Source organism: Macaca mulatta, chromosome 2 (assembly GCF_049350105.2).
Source record: "Macaca mulatta isolate MMU2019108-1 chromosome 2, T2T-MMU8v2.0, whole genome shotgun sequence".
NCBI classification, from domain to species: Eukaryota; Metazoa; Chordata; class Mammalia; order Primates; family Cercopithecidae; genus Macaca; species Macaca mulatta.
This window is the reverse complement of record NC_133407.1, coordinates 159,763,991-159,787,385: the sequence shown is the minus strand read 5'-3', so window position 1 is coordinate 159,787,385 and position 23,395 is coordinate 159,763,991. Positions and strand designations below refer to the sequence as shown.

The window sequence follows — 23,395 nt, the reverse complement described above, 5'->3', positions numbered from 1 at the left end:
ATAGTTCCTAGAACGTTGCCAGGTTTAGCAAAAACCAAAACAAAACATATTTGTTGTTTATCTGAGATTCAAATTTAACTGGGTGCCCTGTATTTTTTTCTGGCAACCCTATTCCTGGCACATAGCTAACCTCAATAAATATTGATGAGTGAGAGGATGAATGACTAGCACAGTACCAACAAATGGAGAAATAAACTGGTAAAAACTTCAATTGACCATATAAAAGGCACTCATCCAAATTATGCCTAACAATCACAGAACAACAACACTGTGTCTGGTTAACGTACTACTTTTTAAAGTCTGACAGTCTGGCTTTGATTGGAGATACATTTTCTATCCATGCTTTGTCAGCCACTTTTACTCAGTGTCCACGTGGGAAGAATACTAATCTCCTGGTAACGAAGGTGTTTTGTTCCAACAATTTCACATCTTAATTCCGCACATTTCTGATTTCATATGTTTAATTGTTTATTAGTGTGTACCAGTTGTACAAGAAAATTGATTTTGGGTGGTATATGGGTTTCAGTCATTCTGAAGTACAATCATCTCTGTATCTTCCTTTAAAATTGCAAAAATTGTGCTTTTACTCCAGTCGAACCCTGGGGTTTTGGGTAAAGTCATTCACCGTGATTATACCATCAGGCCCAATTCTGTTTGGAAAAAGGTATATCTGCAGTTAGTTCACTGACAGTTAATCTTAGAAAGACAATATACAAATAACTCTCTCATTTCACATTAATTCTGCTGTTGCTCCTTTTTCTCTCTCTCTTTGTGTGTGTGTGTGTGTGTGTGTGTGTCTTCTGAGACAGGGTCTGGCTCTGTCGTTCAGGCTGGAGTAACTGGTGCGATCTCGGCTCACTGCAACCTCTGCCTCCTGGGCTCAAGCCATTCTCCCAATTAACTGGTGCAGGCACATACCACCATGCTCGGCTAATTTTTGTATTTTTAGTAAAGATGGGTTTTCACCATATTGCCCAGGCTGGTCTTGAATTCCTGAGCTCAAGCCATCCCTAGGATTACAGGTGTGAGCCACCATGCCCAGCCCTCTTTTTCTTTTAACCCTGCTCCTCCTCCTCCTCCTTCTCCTCCACTTCGGTTCCACTGGTCATAGCTAAGCGTGAGTCAGAGTTACTGGGGGGCTTATAAAGACACAGATTCCTGGGCTCCACCCCTAGAGTTTATGATTCCATAGGTCCAGGGTGTAGCCTGAGATTCTGCATTTCTAACATGTTCTCAGGTGCTGCTGCCACTACTGCTAGTCTCAGAAGGACTCAAAGAATTATTGTCCTTTATCATTCTTTTCCTTCCTCTTCTCCTTCCCTTCCCCCTTTTCTTTCAGATCCATATTTCATGTTTCTCAAAATACTTTTCTATTTCCAGAGCAGTATAATACAATAATCTCTATCTTGGCCTGCTAGATTTGTTTTCCTGGTATTCTTTCACCTCCAATGGGTAAAAGTTAACTTACACTTCCTGTTCAATGTAGTTTAGCATCCTGCTGACGTGTGATGCAGAGATCTCCCCATCCACTTCGGCAATATACGTGTAGAGAAACTGGAAGGTGCTGAATGGGATCCGGGGCGACCCGCCATTATGGTCACATGATAAGACCTCACACAATATCTTGAGAGTTTTGGTAATAGTCTATAAAAGTTACATAAAATGAGGAGAAAGTTACTCTTCCAGGCAATATTCCTGAGATCCATTGAGATACAAGAAAGAAAACAAAAATATTCCTCTATAAAATGAAGTGGGAACAATTTAAGATTCTAGAAAGCTTGAAATTTTTACATTCAAATGTCACTAATTCATTCTAAAAAAATTAAGTATTGGGTATCTTTATTTTTTTCTTTGTTAGAAGACTACTCGAGGAATTAAATTTATAAATTCCTGAGTACTTTAAAATATTTATTACTTTAGCCCAAAAAACCTCACTAAAGGAGGGAAGTTGATTTGCTTTCTATATAGTTAGAATTATTATTATTACCTTCCAATCTTTAAACAGTTGAGATAAATGGTCTAGCCCATATAATCCAGCAAGATACTTGTGGCAATGACACAGTAGAAGAAGGGTAATTTCCCCATAAAAATAGAGACCCAGGAAGATACTGGAAAAATGTTCTTGAACATCAAGATAAACATTCCTCTAAAGCATCTGGGCCCATCTAAATAGAATCACCTAGTGCTTTATTTAATATTACATAATACTAACCCTTATATTGTAGGGGAAATATTGGTTGACAATGAGTGCCAGGAATTTTAATAGAGGGGTTACTACAGAAGCAAACCCTCCTTACAATGAAACTTGAACATTAAAGGAGCATGCTCAGAACTAATCTCATGTCGTTAAATAAACCCACCCTTTGAATAAATAATACAAGGGAAAGAGTTGTGAAATGAAGGTCAGCATACAGATCTTGGTGGTTTACTGAAACTGATGATGTACAGATCATCCTGACACACCCTTCCAGGGATCAGTGAATGATCAGTCCTGAGTCCTTAGGGGGAGTGAAAAAGCAGCTGCTTCTTCCCACATGATTAGTAGCGGAGACTTGTCCTGCCTTAGCAGTTGATGTTTGCTGTTCTTCTCTCATCCTCTCCCAGAACAGAATGATTGCCTAGATGGGGCTTCTCTAACTGTGGTGTGTGTTACCCAGGAGTGTAATCTATGTCAGGAGGTACTAGGGTATGTGTTATCCAGGAGTGTAATCTATGTCAGGAGGTACTGAGGTACTGAGGATGTGAATAAACTCTTCCTTGAGTGATAGTTTGACTTGATGGCAAGTAATTTAAACATAATTTGTAATAATTATTAATTTTAATTGAGTTAATATTAGAATTTGTTTCTTTACATTTAATAAGCATTGTTATTTTCTGAAACAAAATTTTCAATAAACCACACAATGTCAAAAAAAAACTGAGTTTGAGGTAGGCCACCTTCCTTTCCTCTCCCCTGCCCCTGGGGATCCTCTCATGGAAATCGCTGTGAAACACTGCATCTTCTAGGCACTTCCACTTAATTCAGAGTGGGTGGGAGGGCAGGCATGGGCTAACTAGTATACATGAGGCTGTCTGGGAGGATGGTAAGTCATGCATGTGAGTAAGAGAATGGTTTGGGGTAGATTTGCGAGCACACTCTGAACTTTATAATTTCCACCCACAGCTCACCCGTTTCTGTAAAAAAGCAAACAAGCAAACAAAAACAACCCTCTGCACCCCTAATGCTTTGTTCTGTTGCCCTCTCCCATGGGGTGCTGGTATGGGCTGAATTGTTCCCCCTAAAATTCATATGTCGAAGCCTTAACCCCAGAACTGGAGAATGCGATTCCGTTTGAACATACGACCTTCAAAAAGATAAGTTAAAATGAAGTCAGTAGGGTGTCTCTATAAGAACAGGAGTTAGGACATAAAGAGAGAGCCACCAGATATGCAGGCACAGAGGGACACAGTTCGAGAAGCTGGCCATTTTTAAGAGAAGGAGAAACACCTCAGAACAAAGCAATCCTGCTGACAGCTTGTTCCCAGAACCTCTGTCCTCCAGAACTGAGAGACAACAAATTTCTGTTGTTCAAGCCACCAAGTCATGGCAGCCCTAACAAACTAACATAGGGTCTTTCAGCCTTATGCATCATTTTTTATTGATTATTCAAACAACAAACCTTCAAATTCTATTGCCTCATAAGATTTTTAAGTATTTTTAAAGATTTAATAAATGGATGAGTGGATAAATAACTCTTTGGACTGGAGCTATTTGGTAAACTGACATAAATCTAAAGTAAACAGATCTTCATTCTCTTGCACAATATTTTTTTGGGATCTGCTTCACAGACATAATCTTTAAGCATCTTGCGAGCTTCATTTTCAAAATTAGAGGTGAAAGCCTTGAAATGTAAATCGTTTGCTAACAAAATATGTCATTCCTTCCAGTGAACATGATTATTTTCTACATACGTGATCTCTTTCTTTTTTTAATAATCAGTGGATATTTAAAAATTCAGTGGAACAGGAGGTGGCATAGGCCAGTCCAGAAGAAGGAGTGCTGAAGGGAGGAGGAATGCAGGTCTGCATGCCATCGCATTCTGAATAATGAGTATTAGACGCAGAGAGCTCAAGATGGAGTAAATGTACCTATTACCTACTGGAGTAAAAATTCCTGTTACTAGACTCTTCTACAAGGAACAAACTGGCTTTTCTGAATGGCATAGAGATCCTGTCTTGCTGTTGAATTTGCAAAGGAAAGAGAAATTCTGGGCTTGCCTCTAAGGATATATGAATTAACTAGGATGCAAGGTCTCCACCAGATGGTAACCCCTGACTTAGTCTCAGCTATAACAAAATACCTTAGACTGGGTAATTTATAAACAACATAAATTTTTGCTCACAGTTTTGGAGTCTGGGAAGTCCAAGACCAAGGACCCAACAGATTTGCTCTCTGGTGAGGGCGTGTTCCTCATGAATGATGCTTTCTATGTGTCCTCAGTTGGTGGAGGGGCAACTTTTATAACGGCACTAATCCCATTCATGAGGGCTCCAACCTCATGACCCAATCAACTCCCAGAGGCCCTACTTTTAAGGCCATCATCTTGGAAGTTGAGGTTTCAATTTACGAATTTTGGGAGGACACAAACATTCACACCGTATCACTGACCAGCCCCACATTTAAGATCCCAGAAACAGTCCAGCATGATAGAAATGAATATAAGGGTATTGATTACTGGTTTCATAGGGTACCCCTTATTTACAGACTTAACCTCCAGGCTGACTTTACCTCTAGGGGTTCTTTGACATGGGGATGATGCAGAACAAAATCAGATATGTCAAGGCCTCTTAGAATTGGAGGAGCTCACTGTTATTCAGAGGTAGGCCTGAGGGTGTCTCAGAGGAAGCAGAGAAGTGGGGATAGAATCACAGGATGTCAGAGGTAGATGAACCTCATGGAACACTGAATCCCACCTCCTTGTTTTAGAAGGGAAGTAGAAAGATACAATTCACCTCGTGGTTTCCCCTTCTCCAGTTTGGGAGGCAGGTACATCAGAGGAAACTTCGCATCTACACAGTGGACCAAACAGAGGGAGGGTTGGAATCTGACTTTCCAAAGTCATTCTTTGTTACTCTGAGGTATGGGGATACGGGAAGGCCTCAGACACATCACACACTGGTGAGGGGCTGTGAAGTAGACCACCAGAGCCAGGGAGCAGATAGGATGGCCTGGCAGAAACTCAAGGAGGCCCTCGACACCATCGAGAACTGAAATGAGCCGGTGGGGGAGGCATCGTCAGCCTTTCACCAGTCTGGGAGAGACGAGACCAAAAACTTAAGCTGCAAGCAGCTAGCAACCAGACAGACAGGCATTGCCATGGAGACCAGAGATGCCAGAGAAGACTGAGGGCTGTGGGAAACCCTTCACTTGACTGCTCTGTGGTCCTAGAGTCACTTCTTTCCATCTACATTCAACTGCCATCTTGGAGAAGAGAGCGTGGTGAGGAAAAACCTGAGATACTGGGAAATTTATCTTTAGGCTGTTTCAGTTACCACATCAGACTAAAATTTCAGGATTGGATTGAATTTATTTATTTTCTTATTTGACCCTTTGTGGGTGGGATAGACCAAGAAGATCCGAATTAACTACAGATAAAATTTTAAAGGTACATTTTCACCCCAAAATGTCTCAAAATGTGGTGTGAAAAAATCTGTAACCCTATGAGAATTTAATAAAATATGTCCATTTTTTATCTTCCCATTTGTGATTTTCCCCAGTCTTGATTGACAACTCATAGGCCTCTGCTGCTTACTTTTCTTTCCTCCTTGGAGGATAGTGATTTATTCAGTAATAAATGCTATAAAGGAAAATGAAGAAAAAAAGAGCCACAAATGTCCTCTTGTTTGCTTCTCTCTAAAGAAGTGATTATGATGAAGGCTGTAGGGGAACCTATAGGAAAAGTTGGACTACAATATTTCCACTAAATTTTCTCAGAAATAAAACTGTCAAATATGTATTCCAAGCATATTTGAGAAGAACAAGATTATGTTTAGATATGCTGAATGATTCAGACTACCTTTTCATACCATTCGGTTTTGGCAGACGCAATTATTTTCTCAATAATTTTCAAACTTGTATGTATCTCAGGGATTCTTTTAAAAAATCATGTTTTTGATTCATTTTAAGTTACTTTAACAATGTTTAACAATGTAAGTCCAATATAAGATACCCAAGCTTTAAATATCTATACATATAAACTGCTTTCAGCATCTTTGGCTTCAAACCAGTAAAATTGCTTTTCCAATATCAAACAAGTCAAATTTGGAAAAGGCATAAATCTGTATGAACATCCTGCATCCATGGAGATGTCATGACTAAATTCAGAAACAGCCTCATCTCTCTCTCTTTTTTTTTTTTTTTTTTTGCTTTCTTATGTCTGAGTTTCGCATCCAATTCTGTTTATTACATAGTTTTCTATAAGATTGTACCCCCTTTAAAAAGTGTCTATTGATATATATTCTAGGTGTCTGGAAGTCTTTTTCTGCAGCCGGCTCTTGGCTGTCTCTGGGAATGTGAATGGAGGGAGTGGAGTGAAAACAAATCTGAGGGCAATATTCATAAATAATCCAAGAGCTACACTGTAGTCAACTCTCCCCAGAGCCTGACGATGGTGTCTCCCTCTGCCCCTCCCAGCCCCTGCCTCTGCCTGACGAGCACAGAAATGACTTTGCTTTAGAGAGGAGAAGGCCAAGGCGAGAAGAGGCATGTTTATCATCAGCCCTGGAGAGTTGACCACGTGTATAGATCCACTGCCCTTCCAGGCCCGGAGGGAGATTGCCCCCTCAGGAACAAAACAGTCAAGCTAACTTACAACTCCCAGAGCGCTGCAAGCAAGGGCTAAAAACTTCAGCCACTCGATCTCCTCCGTGAAGCGACCCACATTCATCACACTATTAAACAGATCTGCTGGAAGATTCACCACTTTCCACATCTGGGCCAGCTCCTCTGCATGGACGATCAGTCTCCCAGCAACCTGCAGGGCAGGGGACAGACACAACACGGAGATGTGGGAGAAGTTGAGACAAGGCCCTGAGAAACACCCCGCCCCCAGGCCAGGTCCACATCTCCCAGCACATGGCAAGGGGCGGGAGGGGGTGTTAGGAAGGTACAAGATGGCTCTGTGTGGCAATTATCTTTGCAAATCCTAGTGAAGAGCATGCTGAAATATAATTTATTAATTGTTAAACTTTAGGTGTCAGAATTATGCAAAAGATATACATTCATATTACATTTTAATTTCTGGTGACAATAGCTTTTATCTGCTATTGTATTCCTAAATTGTTTTATTCCTTATATGACAGATAGAACAGCCTGAAAACAAAACCAGGGGGTAGAGGGCTTACCTCAGACCACTAATTAATGGTAAAATTAAAACAAGACATAGGTCTCTTCCTTCCAGATTGCACTGAGTTCTTAGCTCTAGACCTCAAGCGCATCCCTCATGCTTTCCCCGGAATGATGTGGGGTATGTGGCTGACCCACGGGGATTTGGTCTGGACGCCTAATGTTGCTTGATACCAGGTACGTTAGAGCTCTGTCATGTTCACTGCACAAGGTACTTGGTGGATAAAAGGAGGGAAGGTGACCGGTTGTTGGCCACCAATGCAACAAGATCACAGATGCCCCTGATGAAGTGCTCCACCACCTTTCCTGACCCTCTGATTCCAGCGAAATGCTAAGCCTCTGGCACCAAGGTAGTTAGCCGCACCAGTCCTAAATCACCCCTAACCTCTCTGTCCTGGATCATAAAGCAGGGTATGGTGGTGCTCAACCGTATTTCTTGGGAATTGGCCAAACCACAAACTGTCTCCAACCGGACCCTCCTCATGCATTCATTCTCCAGGCAGCTCCCAGGATGATGTGGCTGTGAAGAGGCTCACAGCCTCTCCCTAAAAGCTAAAAGCTATGTTTGGACCTGGGATAGCTGGGGAGCTGAAATATGCCCTTCCCCGAACTGTGATTGGCATCATATTATGGTCTTGATCAGTAAGGGAGACACTGTCGAGTGACTGAGGACCTGCACTTTTCTGGAGAGACGAGATTAGCATTGCATTGAGCCCCTGTACATTCTGCCAGCTTCAAGGAAACCTGGGATGACCCCACCAATGACTCAGCCTACAGCCTATTTCAAAATTATTCCCATTTCCCCAAGGGAAGATTTACTTTCAGTCCACGGTTTAGTGTATTTTAGGGTGGTGCTAAGTGGTCAACTGACTGGCAAGAGAACAGAGGGCTTTCATCTGTACCCACCCAGCCTCAACACTGTGCTACATTCCCCTCAATGCTGCAGCAGGGCCCTTACCTGAGAATGCAGGATCTTTAACACCTCAGGTGTTAGCTCTGTCCAGTTACACAAAGCAGCTTGCTCAGACCGCTCTCTCACCGGAGGCATCTCTCTACATAGGGCCTCAAAATAACTACAAGAAAAAAGTCAGAGAGTAGGAGGAGCATCCTATATCCAGTGGCCTCTGGCTGTTCTAGCAATCCTTCCCCCTTTTTCTGAGGGAAGGAGGTAGAGAAAGGAAGCTTTGTGAAGTGGCTCCTATGTGTCATTGTGTTTAGTTCACTTACATATGGGAAAAGCCTGAATGTGTTACTCTCCACTTAGGGCACAGAGAATGCTTAGAGAATACAAAGCTTTGTTCTTCTCTAAGGATGAGGAAGGACCAAGAAAAGTTTGGGTATGCAATTCCCTGGAGCATACTGGGTTCAGGTTTCTTTTTCAGTCATCTCTGAATGTTTTATACACGCAGATGTATATTACACATGTATATACAATCTTGGGAAGAGAAGTTGGAAGAGAACTAAAAAGAAAGGGGAAGACAGCACAGGAATGGTGTCTAGGGCCTGTAATCCAGCGACTCCAGAGGCTAAGGCTGGAAGAGCACTTGAGCCCAGGAGTTTGAGGCTGCAGTGAACTATAATTGTGCCACCACACTCCAGACTGGGTGACAGAGTGAGACCCCCATCTCTGAAGAAACAAAAAAGGAGGGAAGGGGAAGAGATGGAAGTGTCCTAGGGGTGAATCAGGAAGGGTTTCTGGCCAGAGGTAGTGAGGCTTGGAGCTTCAAGAGGGAAGGGAGAGAGGGTTGTCAGGGCACCGTGCAAGGCTCAGGAGAGAAGACAAGCCAAAGAAGGTTTGAGACAATCTGAAGCTATATGGTGACTGTGAAATAAAACTGTTTCTCCATCTTCCCTCAAATTTTTCAGTAAAATCTGCCTGCTCCTCAATATTTTGTGGAGTGGACTTTGTTTTGGGGCATTGTGGAACAAGTACTGGGTTCTGTTTCAGGATTGGCATAAGATGAAAAGAGGCTGCCTGCAGCAGGGAACGGACATGAGCCGCTGACATGTGGGTCACCAATGCTGTATGGCAGCGTCTGTCTCCATCAAAGCCTGGTTATTGATGATCCATGAGCCACAAATTTCTGTCCCTCCCTGCTTTTTTCCCTCCATTACTTCCTCCAGATCCAGGTTGTACGTAAATAAATATAGAGGGAATTTAGTAAAAGTCCATTTTAGGGTCAAGCCATACAATCATGGGCTAACCATTGCCTGTCTCTGAGCCACATAGCCAGGCAGAGCTAAAGCTACATGGACTAAAGCAGTAACTGCCAGTCACCCCTTGGAGGTCATCAGCAGGAAGGGCAGAAGAAATACGTTAAGGCCACATTTAACAACGTGCATGAGAAATCTCTGCACACAGATCAGTGTTGGGGTGGGTGGGGTGTGGGTGCAATGTGACAGCAGGAGCGGGGTGTGGCCTCAGGCTTTATAACCAGACTTGGGTGGTATAAATGGGAGGGACAGAGACACACAGCACCTCATTCTACAGAAGTGCTGCCCAGGTAGAGTAACACTCAGCACCAACCTCTCTGGACTTCTTGTGGGATTGGTTAGACAACATGGAAATAAAGCTGTAATCATGGATTTCGTTCTTTGGGTTATTGAGCTTCATTTGCAAGTGATCAGGTCCATGGTTATACACATAGATTGCAAATTTGTGTTGTAACACATGCCTACCAGAGGACAAAGAAGTATATGTCCTGCCGATGCCTGGTAAGAGGTTTCTTCGTTGACAACATATATGTAGTGAAATTCTTACTTGCAATGGATTAAATACGTATTTTGTCTTGGAAATACTTCGTAGAGTTTTATTCTCTAAAATGGTACAGGTTTTAAGTAAGTCACATACAACCATCTGAGCGGTGCTTTTCACGTCTGGATAGAAAGGAGGGGGCTCTTAGGTCATGCCCTCCTTTTTCATTGTGGTTAAACTACAAACTAAGTTTTCATGGATGTCTAAAAAATTATAGCACATGATACAATATGAGAGCGAGCAGGCTACAATAGTGAATGCCTTCTTCCATAAATGTCAGGGACAGTACTAAGCAATGTCATCTTGCTTATTATAAAACAGCAGCACAAGGACAATAAAATGGGTTTGAAACGAATGTATAAGATAAAGTCTGTCTATCTGACTATGCCAAAATAAATTAGTCTTCTGATGCTAAAGTTCAATCTTAGAGGCAATATATAAAATTTAGAATGGAAAACTAAACAGGGCTCATTACTAGGCGAAGCAACCGCCATTTATGTTTCTTTTTATGAGCACCCCTGGTCTATTTTCCTTCCAGTTGTAAAAGCTGCATCCTAATCCAGCCCGGGAGCACAGCACTGGCCCAGAGACTCCGAAAGACCCCTCTTAGATGACATTTTGTGTCTTCTCAAAGGTGTCCACACTCTCCCCACCATCTGCACAGTATACCCGCTCACAACTTCAGGCTGAGGACATCTTCCCTTCCCCAACTCACTGGCTGTCTCTCAACGGCCTCTCTCACTCTCCCCTTCCTACTGAGACCCTCCTAAGCAGGGAATCATAAAACAGTAAAAATAGCCTGAAAATGGTCCAAGAGGTCTAGTTATCCTCCAGCTCCTGTCTCAAGTCCTGGTTCCCCAGTTTCAAGCAGGCAAGTTTGTCTAAGGAGCAATTTCATAGCTGAGAGGCTTTCTGTGCAAAGCTGCTTCAATCCCGGCCCGCAGCCATTGTTGTGTGAGCTCCATCTACTGAGCAGCCTCTGGAGGTCTCTCCTGAAAGAAGGCCCGCGTGTTTGAGGCACACTGTTTTCAGCCATGCCTGGGGACCCCATCACTCTGCTTGGCCTTTCTCCAGAATGCAATGGGTACTGTGCGGACATCTTTATGTTGGCAGAACAAATCAGTTCAGAGAAACACTAAAGAAAATAACAATTTCCTCAAAGACAAGATACAAAGCGTCTTTGGTTGGGTCCAAGTAAGAGTTTTAACACAGGGGATGAAGTGTCTCCTTAAAGGGGTGAACTAGCTGGACTGGTCCCACCCCATCCACCCAGGGCTGTCGCGTCCCTCCCCCGGCTGCACTGCTGCCATCTAGTGGTGAGACAGGAGAACGAAGAAAGGCAGATTAAGCTTCGGAGATTCCCAGCCCTTCTTTCCACCGGGACTGGGAAAAGGAGAGCAGGGAGGAGGTGGGTGTGCATACGCTGGTGTGAGGCGGTCACTTAACTCTTGCTGCTTGCCCCAGGACACAGGCTATTGACCTGGCGTCCTACTGCTCAATCTGGCTCGCTTAGGGGAGGCATCCCATCCTCACCCCGCTAGATGTAATATTTATGTGTGGATTTTAAAGCATCAAAGCAATGCCAGAGCTAAAACAAAGATGATGCCAGTTAGTCCCGACCCCCTGGCTGCAGCCATGGCAACCTCTGCGGTTTTCCAGGACCCTCTCTCTCCGGCTGTCCTCCAAGGGGTGAAGGCGAGAAAGGAGCACGTACTCGGCTGCCCACTGGATGAGGTCCTGCGGCTGCGCCCGAATGGCGGCTTTGGCAAACTCCTTCAGCATCTTCGGCAGCTCCGGCGGGATGCATGTTGGCTTATCTGTCTGAGCCATTGATTGGTTGGCCTATTCTCAGAAGAAAAATCCCTAAGATGAAAACTTCGACTCATACGATGAGAGCAATCCTGGACAGGAGGTCACCCAGCCTCTGTTTGACATTCAATTTTGGGGACTCTGCAAGACAAATGCATTCTATGCTTACACAACGCCAAGGTTAGAAAGCCGTCTGCTAACCCCTACTTTTTGTTGTAAATACTTATGTCCTTTACATAAAAATTACACAGCCTTGTTCATTTAAAAAGTGGAGGTCAGCAAAAAATTCCCTAATGATATCACCCCAAAATATTGGATGTCTCCTTCCAGAATTTTTCAGTATAAATATATATGTTTGTAAAATAAAAAAATAAGATTATACAAAACAGCTTATTTACTCAAAACTATATAATGAACATCCTTCCATGTCGTCCAGCTCTTATTAGCTGGGTAAGAATTGTAGCAAAATTTACTCTGAACCCTCTGTGAATTGACATTAGGCCATTTCCACATAAAAATTATCATTAAACAGCCGTTTGATGAGCGTCTCTCTTTATAACTGCGTGTTCTTTTCCACTCTAATTGTCAAGCGGAAAATTTGTACATTTTCTCTTAAAAAGTTCCAGGACAAATTGAAACAAAACATGAAAATCCATAAAGTGTATACAATTCCCTCCACAAATAAACAACAGATCAAAAGATTTTTGTCTGCTTTTAGTAGAGAAAGGGACAGATTAGATATGCTAAAAAGCTGTCCCTCTTCAAATCACCTAGAGGCCAGACAAATCTCAGTACAAGCCTTTCACATTGCCTTGCTGGGCTTGCAGTGAAGTGAGAGAAATCTTCCAGTGGCCAATGAGGTGAGTAAAGTGGAACCCGCAGTGCTGGGCAAATGCAGAACCTAGGGCTCATCTGGGCAAATGTAGATGGCAGGAACTTGAAGCCTTGAGATAAATGGCCAGGGAGGGTGGGTAGAGACCAAGGATTGGGCTCACAAAAGGCAATGTCTGGACTAAGGACTCCCCTTCTGACCTAAACTTGAGACCCACCCAGGGACTCCACCCTCAGCCGGAAAAGGTGTGGCTGAAAATATCTGCCTACAGGCGGGGGTAAGCAGCAAAGAGACCTGTCTGCATTGCTGCTTCTAGTCAGGAGAGAGACAGTCCCCCAGGAGTTTGTAGCCGCGGACTAGTTCTAAGTTTTCAATGTATACCAGCACCAGCACGGCTGGGAAATTCCAAGACAAGAAACTAAAGTCGTCTTAGGTTGGTGGGACTTCATGACCTTTTACTTTATTTATATTCTTTTATTTGGAGGAAAAAGAGGATAAAATAATGATTAATTTTAGACTTTGCAAAGTATTAGAAAAGTTATAACAGTAATATAACCACTAAATCTGTAGAGAGGAAAAAAGGAATTTTTAAACAACACAAACAAGCAAAACCCTTCATCAGTCAAAAAGAAGGCAAGAAAGGAGGGGTGAAAACATAGGAAAGTGGACAAATAGCATGGTAGAAAACAATGCATACATATCAGTAATCACAATAAAAATAAATGGGCTTAAATGTGCGAGTTAAAATATAGGTATAGGTACACCTGAAAAAACAAAGACACAGAAAGACTCAATGTAAAAAGGGTATAAATAAGCAAAGAATAACCAACAAAAGTTAAGGTAGACATACCAATGCCAGACAAAAGATACTTTAAGGCAAAATGCACTATTAGGAATAAAGAGAGTCACTACATAACGATAAAAGCTTCAATTGTTAAGACAATAGCAACAATTCTCAATGAGTATGCCACAGACATCACCATGGAGGAGTCTCACCATGCTAGATGGAAAAGCAATATATTGTTTCTGGTGACATATGTATGTTATAATATTCTAATAAAGTGTAAGGAATGATAAATACAAATTCAGAATGGTGGTTACCCCTGGTGGAGGAGGGAGAGGAGGGAGAGGGACGTCATTAGGGAGATACAACAAGGGTCTCTGTATTATTAGTAATGCTCTATGTTTTAAGCTGGATGGTTGCTGCCCTGATGTTTGTTTCATTATTTTTATACTTCTACTTACATCATGTATTTAATTTTGTCAGTATGAAATATTTCATCATTTAAAACGTTCCTCTTATAAGTTGTTTCTGATGACTTTTCAAACCATTTTATCTATCAAACAGCAGTACCTTATTTGCTCTGCACAATGTTGTCTTATGTTGTCTACACATATATGTATTCTTTTACTGTGTTAAAAATAATACAATTTACCATTTTAACCATTTTAAATGTACAGTTCAGTGGCATTAAGTACATTCACATTGTTGTGCCACAATCACCACCATCCACTCCAGAACTTTTTCATCTTCACCAGCTGAAACTCTGTACCCATTAAGTACGAACTCCCTATCTTCCTTCCCTACAGCTCCTGGCAACCACCATTCTTCTTTCTATCTTCATGAATTTGACTATCATATAAAATCATATGGCATATAATATTTGTCCCTTTGTGTGTGGTTTATTTCACTTAGAACAATGTCTTCGGGTTCATTCATGTGGTAGCATGTGTCAGAATTTCATTTTTCTTCTGATCCATAGTCAGATGTGTTATCCATTGCACCACTGGCCCCAAGCTGAGAATTTCCTTGTTCTTAAGGATGAATACTATTTTGTTAGCTGTACCACAATTTTATCCATTCATAGGTCAATGGACAGTTGGATTGTTTCCACATTTTAGCTATTGTGAATAATGCTGCTATGAACATAGGTATACAAATATGTGTTCAAGTCCTTGCTTTAAATTGTGTTGTGTATATATACCCAGAAGTGGAATGGATGGATCATATGGTAATTGTATTTTAATTTTTTGAGGAACTGCCATACTGTTTTCCACAGTGGCTGCACCATTTTCTGTGTCCATGTATTTTGACAGGATCTTTTAGTTGTTGTGCAATTGTTTAATTTCTCTCCTGGAGTCTCAGATAATCTCGTGTAAATGAAAAGATGCCCCAATCCTAATTAAGGAAGCTTCCATGACAACAGTAACAATGGTTAACCCTTGGTCAGTATAGAGCAAACTTAAGTAAAGCCTTTACTTCATCCCATTGCCTTTTCTAACAACTGATCTGCAAGCTCTTTTCATTTTGGGGCAAGGAATCTCTTGTAAGTTTTCCATACCCATTGTCTTTTCTCAGGGGTTGGTCCTTCTTTAACCTCTTGCAGTTTCTGTTTTCTCTTCTCATCATTGTATTTTTCTCTTAAAAGTTATCAATTACATCTATTAATTTATTGTAAGTGCCAGGTGCACTCATAAGAGGACCAGTACTGTGCTAAGTACTGGACCATACATTTTTCTCAAGTAATCCTCAAAGTATCCCTATAAGGTAGACTATATTAGCATTATTTTACAGATGATGAAACTAAAAAAGATAACAGAACTTTTGCAATGACATCTAATAAGTGACAGAGGTAGGGTTGGAATACACAGAGTCTGACATGGGAGGTGACCTGCTAGACATGACAATTGTTTCCTTCTTGAGACTTTCTCCTCCTTTGATAGCATACGCCATTCTTGTGTGTCTATTTTCCTCAGCACTGCTCCTTTGCCTCCTTCCATAACTCCTCTTCCTCCCTCCTCACTCTAAGCAAGAGTTAGCAATCTTCCCCCAACTCAGGTCTTCAGCATTCTTTCTGTTGCTCTTCTTGGAGAGCTCACAGCCTTTTCATGGCTTTATCTATGACAAAACTGTGTGGATTATACTCGTTTTCCCATCCTTGACCTCTTGCCTGTGCTTCTATTTCATACTTCCCATTGCCTCCAGGACACTTCACTAGAATCCATTGTCCATCTCCCAACTAAATCCCTCTCCCAGGTTCTTCTCTGAACGTGATACCACTAATCTCTCAGTCCTTTGGCCTCAAAGCCTGAGAGTCATCCATTTTCTTCAGTCTGTTGAATCTCACTAAATCCCACTATTTCCTTTGAAATGTGTCTTCAATTAATTCCTATTTCTACTCCTATGTCTCTGGCTCAGCCCCTTATCACCTATTGTGCAGCCTCCTGACTAGTCTCCCTGTCTCAGGTCATTCTCTGGCCTGTCCTGTCCAGTGTGTCCAGATCTATCTTCCAAGTTGCTTTTTATAGTCAGAGAGCACTGCTCACAAAATGACAATCATATCCTGACTTTCAAGGTTTTCTATGATTTATACCTATAATTCTAAACTAAAAATTTTCTGCTACTCTTTACCAACACAAATTTCCTATACAGTCTACTCTGGCCACTTTCCAAAAAAAAAAAAAATTATATATCCAAAGCTTAACACTGTCTCTCACCCACTGTTAACAGTAATCTATCTTTCTTTTCTCTCTTCCCCTCAGTATTTTGATAATTCTAGCCGGCTTACTTGAAGTACCCTTCTTCTTTCATCTGCTTAAACCCTGTACATCCCCAGGGGTTTTCATACTGTGCCATAGGCGTTCCTAGAAAACTTGGATATCATTAAATATTGTTTGTAGTATGCATTTCACCACTTAATCCTCTTCTGCCTTTCATAGCTCTCTAAAGCCGAGCTCCCTGCTAGAGGCCATGGCAGAATGGGCTACAGGTGTGCCATGGAAGATTGATGGTTGTAAACTTTTTATAGTAATACAAAATTTACAACCATTCACAAACTTACAACAGTTGAAATTATATTTGGATACTGTTTGGCACAGTCGGTAAACTTCCAGATTTCAGTACCTATTGTTTCTGTGCCGAAGGTTTTATGTATAACACCTGCTGCCAGAGACGCCTTTATAGGGCTTTTCCTTTCAACTATCTTGTTAAAACAATCCCTGTACGTCAGATTATTACTTTAATTGCAATGCATTTATTATCAGTGACAATGATAATCTTTATGCATATGTGTTGCAAATACTTAGCTCTACTTTTGATTTAATTTTCTCTTTTTCACATTATTTTCTCCTAACAAAGAAGTTGTATGATTTTTCTTCATCATCACCATCACCACCATCATCATCATTTGTCCCTAAGAAAACAATAGATTTTGTTCACTTTTTTTTCCCATTGTGACTTGATTTGTTTGTGACTTGTTTATTCTTGGCTTTTGATGTTAAACAAATATCCAAAATCTGATACTTAATGCACTTTTATAAGGACTTGTTTGTTTACAAAAATAATAAACATTGCCTCTAAACATAAATAATAATAGAAAATAATTTAATTGATTTAGTAAAGGAGACTCTAGGCCTTCAGTAAAGTCTCATAAAAATATTTTTTGGCTGGGTGCAGTGGCTCATGCTGGTAAACTCAACACTTTGGGAGGCTGAGGCGGGCAGATCACTTGAGCCCAGGAGTTCAAGACCAGCCTGGGCAACATGGTGAAACTCTGTGTCTACTAAAAATACAAAAATTAGCCAAGCATGGTGGCACATGCCTGTAGTCTCAGCTATTCAGGAGGCTGAGTTGGGAGGATGAGGTTGCAATGAGCCAAGATCACACCACTGTACTCTAGCCAGGCTGGCAGAGCAAGACCCTGTCTCAAAAACAAACAAACAAACAAACAAAAAAAACAAAAAAGAATTCAAAATATTTAAATTATACTTGAAATAAGTAATACTTATGCTTTGTGAAAATCTAGAATTGTAATTATTAAATTAAATAATGTTTCCAAAATTTCCCCTTTACTTACCAAATGCTTTTCAAAAATTTTATGTGATTTATTTAAAAATATTCTTAAGGACAGCCATATTTTCTTTGAAAACTGATTTGTTGTAGTCAAAAAGGCCTATAGTCTCCTTAAGTACTTTATGTATATTATTTATTTTCCATCATAAAAGGTAATGTAAAATTAAATATTAATTACTTTTATTAATATCTTAATATTATTACAAAAATGGTTTCCAAAGTCCTCAGGGACATACAGAAGTTCCTGAAATCACCACACAGTTGCAGAGGCAGGGCAGCTGTTGCGGGGAGCAGGGGTCCCTGATGGAGACTGTGTGTGCTGTTGCACTGGAGGTGGTGTTGGATGGGGGTGGGGTGCTGGCCGGTGCAAGTCCAGGTGACTTCTCTGTACCCTGCAAGCAGGAGTAGTTGCTCAGGGTGGAGGAGGATCTGCTATTCTCTGCACAGTGTTAGCACAAGGGCAGGTGTTGGCAGGGGTGGGGCTTGCTGGTTCTGTACCCACCAAGGCTCTGTCTGCAGTGGCAGTCAGTGAGGGTTAGCAAGGGTGGACTACACTCTTGTGTGCTGGCAGGACAAGTAAAGCAAAACCTGCCTGTGCAGACATGGGCCAGCAAAGTGATGTGGGTAGTTGCTGTGGGCTCAGGGAAGCTGTAGTATAGGGAAGGAAAGTACTGGCTGCAGTATGCAGCCATAGGGGCCACCTTGCTGGAGCTCTCCACTGATCAGGCATGGTTTGCCAGTGCAGAACCTATGGTGTGGAACCCCAAGGCACCTGAGATTGCCCTGTAAGCAGGCATGGCCAGGCTGGGGTCTGGAAGAGGCCAGCAGACCAACGGGTGCTCAGATCAGACCAGCCCTATCTGATGAACAAGACCTCCCTGCAGAGATGAGGTCCAACAGTTCCCCTACAGCTAAAGTCTCTTATTGGAGCAAGTTGAGCCTGGTGGGATGGCCATCCCTGGCCATGCTGCACTACAAACACTCTCACACCAAACTCTCTGGGCTCCACATCATCTGGCTTGCTGCCCTACTTCTCTAAGCAGCTCTCCCTGCCACCTTAAGTTTCTGTGGTGACTGATGGGTTCCCTCCTCCCAGGGTTCCAGTGGCCCCTGGTGAGAGCAGGTTGCTCCTTGCCAGTTCAACTCACTCGTTCCCCCAAAGCTGTTGTGGTTCATAAATGAGCTTCAGTGTATGGCAGCCCGTATGGGTTTCCCAGCTTTCTCCCCCTTCAGCCAAGCTTGTGCCTTCCCTCAGTCCACTGTCTGTGCCTTCCCTCTGAAGACATGTTAAAAGCACTCCAGTCGTCTCAGTTCCTCTGTGGGAGCTGTTCCACTTGTCTGCGTCTAGTTGGCCATCTTGCCCTCCAGTAAAATTTCTTACCCACTCATGTTTTTACATCACTCTGAAAAACATTTAATGGATCTTCATTTCTTTTCTTATAAAAATTATGCCATTTGACTTTCAAGATCTCCACAATTTGTTTATTTGTATTAACTTTGCTTCTTCAACTGTGTTTCACAGAAGCCTGGATTTTTTTCCATCCTGAGACAAACCCATGGCCAAGTCAACACAGCATTTGGATGCCAACAGCAATATTGTTAAGAGCAGTTCTACTTGACCTTGTCCTTTTTTTGAGTAGTAGTTTTGGCTTTGTTAGCAAATTTCCCAAACTTGCTTATATATCATGCTAGTATTACCTCTTGAAAGCATGAGTTCTACATGTTTATTATTTAACTAATGAATAGGTACCTCTTTTGGTTTATCTAAGCCATGCTCATATTTCAAAGATTTCCCCCATGTCCATTCACATCATCATCCATTCTAGGAACACATGGCCCATTTACACACTGGCATATAAACTATGTCATGTAAAGTTGTACAACATGGTTCCCTGATTTGGGGATCTGGTATACACACTTGGGTCACCTTAGCCCTGTCTAATATAAGTGTATGAAAGTCTTTATTAAGAGTAAGTGTCATAATACCCCACACCATTTTCATCTTTTACTTGTCCTTCCTACTTTTTTTTTTTTAAGATGGAGTCTCGCTCTGTCACCCAGTCTGGAATGCAGTGGCATGAGCTTGGCTCACTGCAACTTCCACATCTTGGGTTCAAGCAATTCTCTTGCCTCAGCCTCCAGAATAGCTGGGACTACAGATGCGTGCTGTCATACCTGGCTAATTTTTGTATTTTTAGTAGAGACGGGTTTTCACCGTGTTGGTCAGGCTGGTTGTCCTTCCTACTTCTGATTTCATTATAGCATTTCTGTGAGTCAGAGATTTAAAACATACAAACAAGGGCTCTGAGGGGTGAATGCACTATAGTTTCCAGTGTAAGATTAGGGCTATGTTTCTCTTCAGTTTCCATTACCATTCCTGACGATATTTGACATTGCACTGGCCTTTTCCAAAACAAAACATAGGGCTGCTATCCTTCATAGCTAGTTGTGGCATAACATCCAGAGGGCAGATGAAGCTATAGTGAAGAAGCACTCTTGACTGTGAGGCAGGAGTCCAGGATTTTGGCCCTGGGTCTATTTATGACTAATTATGTGATCCTTAGGAAATCATTAATCCAACAAAACTTATGTGTTTTATTGGAATTGTGCTGAATACTGGGATACATAAATAAGTCACACACTCTGCTTCATGGAGCTCACAGTCTCATGGAGGAGAGTGACAGGAAAATCAGTGACTCAAATAAGGTATAATAAGTGTCAAGAAGCCTGTACTAGATATAGAAGAACAGAAGAAAAACTCTTGGATGAGGTATCTAACATCTGGAGGTATTAGAAGGAGGTCAGAAAGTACTTTTCTAAGAGTGATGATATCTGAACTGAGACTTGGAAAAACCTGGTTTGTTCATTGCTGTATTGCACACCCCCAGAAGAGTACTGGGTACAGGGTAGGTATTCAGTAAGCATATGTGTACTTATGAGAGTAAGGAGAGAATTTCATGTAGCTAGAAGGACTTAGGCAAAGATGTGGGGTTGTCAGAAACATGACGAGTTCAGGGAACTGTAATTATGGAGCTCTAAAGTGGACAAAGCAGGAGTGGTTGGGCCTAAGGCTGGAAATATAGCTCAAAGTTTGGGCTTTTGAATTTTTTCTTGAAGGCAAGAAAAAAATTGGGGGGCCACTAGAAAATTTAAGCACAAGAGTCACATAATCAGTGTTAGCTTGAGGTGCCAGTTACCAATTTTTGCCTCTCAGCTCCAAATTCACCTTGTATTGCCTCCTCCACAAAAATTGAACTAGGTCCTTTAACATTTTTTCCCTTGCCAGTTGTCATAAGGAGTAGCTTTGTTGGGACAGAGCACTGGAAGGACTGGAGGAGGAAGAGGTTTCTCTTAGGAATTTAGGTATGTTCTTCTTGCTAGGCTCCAGGAACTTGTAGTTTCTCCTATGCTGGGATCCTGTAGCAGACAGCTTTTCCAGCATCTGGTTCATGCAGTGTGTGATCTCTTGAGTGCCCAACTGCTGGAGTACACAGTGGCCATCAGTGCCCCACGGCTAGCAGTGTCCCCTGGCACCTCTCTTGGGAAGCTCTATAGCAGAGTGCTGTCAGTGAGTTACCTTTTAGTGAATGACTTCTCTGGTGTTTCAGAGAGTAAATTTTGCCTGCCTGGCACCTCAGCAATTTTTCTGCTCTCCAGCCAGCTGTGGCCATCCCCTCTGCACCAAGCTCTGGGAAAGGTTTCTTCCTTGAGTGATCTGTCTTGGGGGTAGTGGTTGCCCCTTATATCTGTGATTCCTGTATATTTTAGATCTCTCCTGACGTATTAGCCAATCCTTCATTACTCCAATCCCATCATTAACAATTCTTTATATTGAACTTCTCTTGTTAAAATTATTACATGCTCAAAAAATTACTATGTGATTTATTTCTCTTTGTTGGACTCTGAAACACACATTGACTAACAGTTGTGTGGATGAGCTGAAGAGAGGATGGTGAAGCTTCAGGCAGGGAGCCTGGTTAGGAGAATATGGCAGCACTTTTGACAACTCTCAGGAGCTTCACTGCCTTGAAAAGTCGTTGCAATAGGGAGGGATAAAAGAGACAGGTATTTAGGAGATAGGATATACAGGATTTGGTAACTACTGAAGGAGGAGGAGGAAGAGAAAGAGGAGGTGGAAAAGAAGGTGGAGAAGGAGGAGGAGGTGAAGGACAGAAAAGTCTAGAGTCACTATCAGTTTTCAAGCTTGGATGACTGGGTGCACAGTGGTGGTACCCTTGTAGAAATGGAAAACACTGAAGGAGGGTCAGGTCAAATTGTCCCCCCAGGTTCCCATTTACTTTCAGGAGTTCCATGCACTTCTGAATCACAAAAAGTTGAAATCATAGACTCTCTGAGTTGAAGAGGCACCAAAGCCCAGCTTTTCTGTCTTTGGGCAATAAGGGCCATTTGTTCACATCAAAGAAGTGGGAGAAAGGTCCATTCTATCTTAACATTCCTCAATTCTAACATTTTGTAAAGTTCTTTTCCATTTTTAAATCTCTTGATATCGTAGGCCTTCTTCAATTATACATTCCAGAGCTCATCCATACCCCCAACTCTTCCAATTCAATACATTTCCTCTTAAGTGAAACCTACATGCCTCCTAATGTGAAATGGCAGCCCAACATATAACCTACCAAGTGCTGAAGAATGTTGGTCTTAACATAGACTATAGTCTTGTTTCAGGAATCTCTCACTTGGTTTTATTGGTATGGGCTAAACAGGGCTTCCGTTTCATAAATGAAAGTCTCCAGTTACATGAATGAAAGGCTCCAGGGCAGAATTTCAGAGGGTTTCTATGAGTGTCACTTGGAACCAAGCACAGGCAACTGCACATCCCTGTTTGGGTTTGGAATTGGAGGTGGTGGGTTTGGGATGTGGTTACTCTTGTTTGGAATGCATTCTTCTCCTCTTAACAGGTTAATTCTTCCTTTGGAAATCTGCTCAACCTTCCCTGACCACCCTGTCAGTTCCATTGTACATACCCTTTCAGAGCATCACTTACCCATCGTTGCTGTGATTCTTTGAGTAACATGTGCCTCTCCCACTAAACTCCACGGCAGGACTGGTCAGTTTTTGCTCACCACACCATCCCAGTGCCTACCCAGTGCCTGGAACTTAGTGTTCAATAGATACTAGTAAAAATGAATGCATGATAGCAGTCTGTGAGGTGCTAGGTATAAAAGAATGCGTGATAGCAGTCTGTGAAGTGCTAGGTATGCCCATTGGTCCACCTGACAATTCTCCCAAAGTTATTTTTATATCCCTGTTGCTGATGAAAAAGCAGAGGTGTGGCTCCTCCGTGGAGGGCTCTGATTCCAGACTTTTGAGTCTCCCTATCACTGTCCTCAGGGTAAGAAACCGTATAATAGTATTCTGGGTACAAAATACCCACACAAATTGGCCAGAAAGCCATAATCCCCAACAGTCACATTCTCTTGAAGATCTTGCCTTTCCCTTGCTCTGTGAACAAGGAGAGGCTCAGAAGCCAGGGGGCGTCCTGCAGGGCTCCTCGCTCAGACCAGTGCAGCCCTCGGGGCGCTCAGAGCCCTGCCCTCCCTCCACTTCCCCTCGGGGTGGCTACCTCAGGCTCGCTCCCAAACCGGCTGTCTGGCCTCAGGCGAGAGGTGTGGGGAGAGACCCAGTGCCTCACACCCTTCTTCTCAAGAAGAGCAGTAGAACCTCGGCGGGGAGGGCAGCAGCGGCCAGGGGTGACAGCAGCGGCGGGGCACGACCGCCGTTAGCTTTAGACGTTAGCGCTCC

At 42.3% G+C, this 23,395-nt stretch overlaps 1 protein-coding gene across 2 annotated transcripts; it reads right to left on the bottom strand.

Moving 5' to 3' along the window:
* Window positions 1–295: 295 nt before the first annotated feature.
* ROPN1 (rhophilin associated tail protein 1) lies at window positions 296–23,395 on the bottom strand. Of its 2 annotated transcripts, XM_077993781.1 has the most exons (6): window positions 23,217–23,395; window positions 11,854–11,981; window positions 8,343–8,457; window positions 6,852–7,013; window positions 1,469–1,644; window positions 296–650 (listed from the first exon to the last, which is right to left on the bottom strand). In XM_077993781.1, exons 2-6 carry the CDS (start codon window positions 11,967–11,969, stop codon window positions 584–586), a joined length of 636 nt encoding a protein of 211 aa, XP_077849907.1. In that variant the 5' UTR covers window positions 11,970–11,981; window positions 23,217–23,395; the 3' UTR covers window positions 296–583. The 2 variants fall into 2 exon arrangements, with proteins under 2 accessions (XP_077849907.1, XP_077849908.1); XM_077993782.1 differs by lacking the exon at window positions 11,854–11,981.

Coding starts and splice junctions, on each gene's coding strand:
- ROPN1 (XM_077993781.1), bottom strand. CDS start 11,969: ATGGCTCAGACAGATAAGCCAACATGCATCCCGCCGGAGCTGCCGAAG. Junction 8,458..11,853: donor CTCATCCAGTGGGCAGCCGA/GTACGTGCTCCT, acceptor TTTTTCTTGTAG/TTATTTTGAGGCCCTATGTA. Junction 651..1,468: donor AACTACATTGAACAGGAAGT/GTAAGTTAACTT, acceptor TTTTCCAAACAG/AATTGGGCCTGATGGTATAA.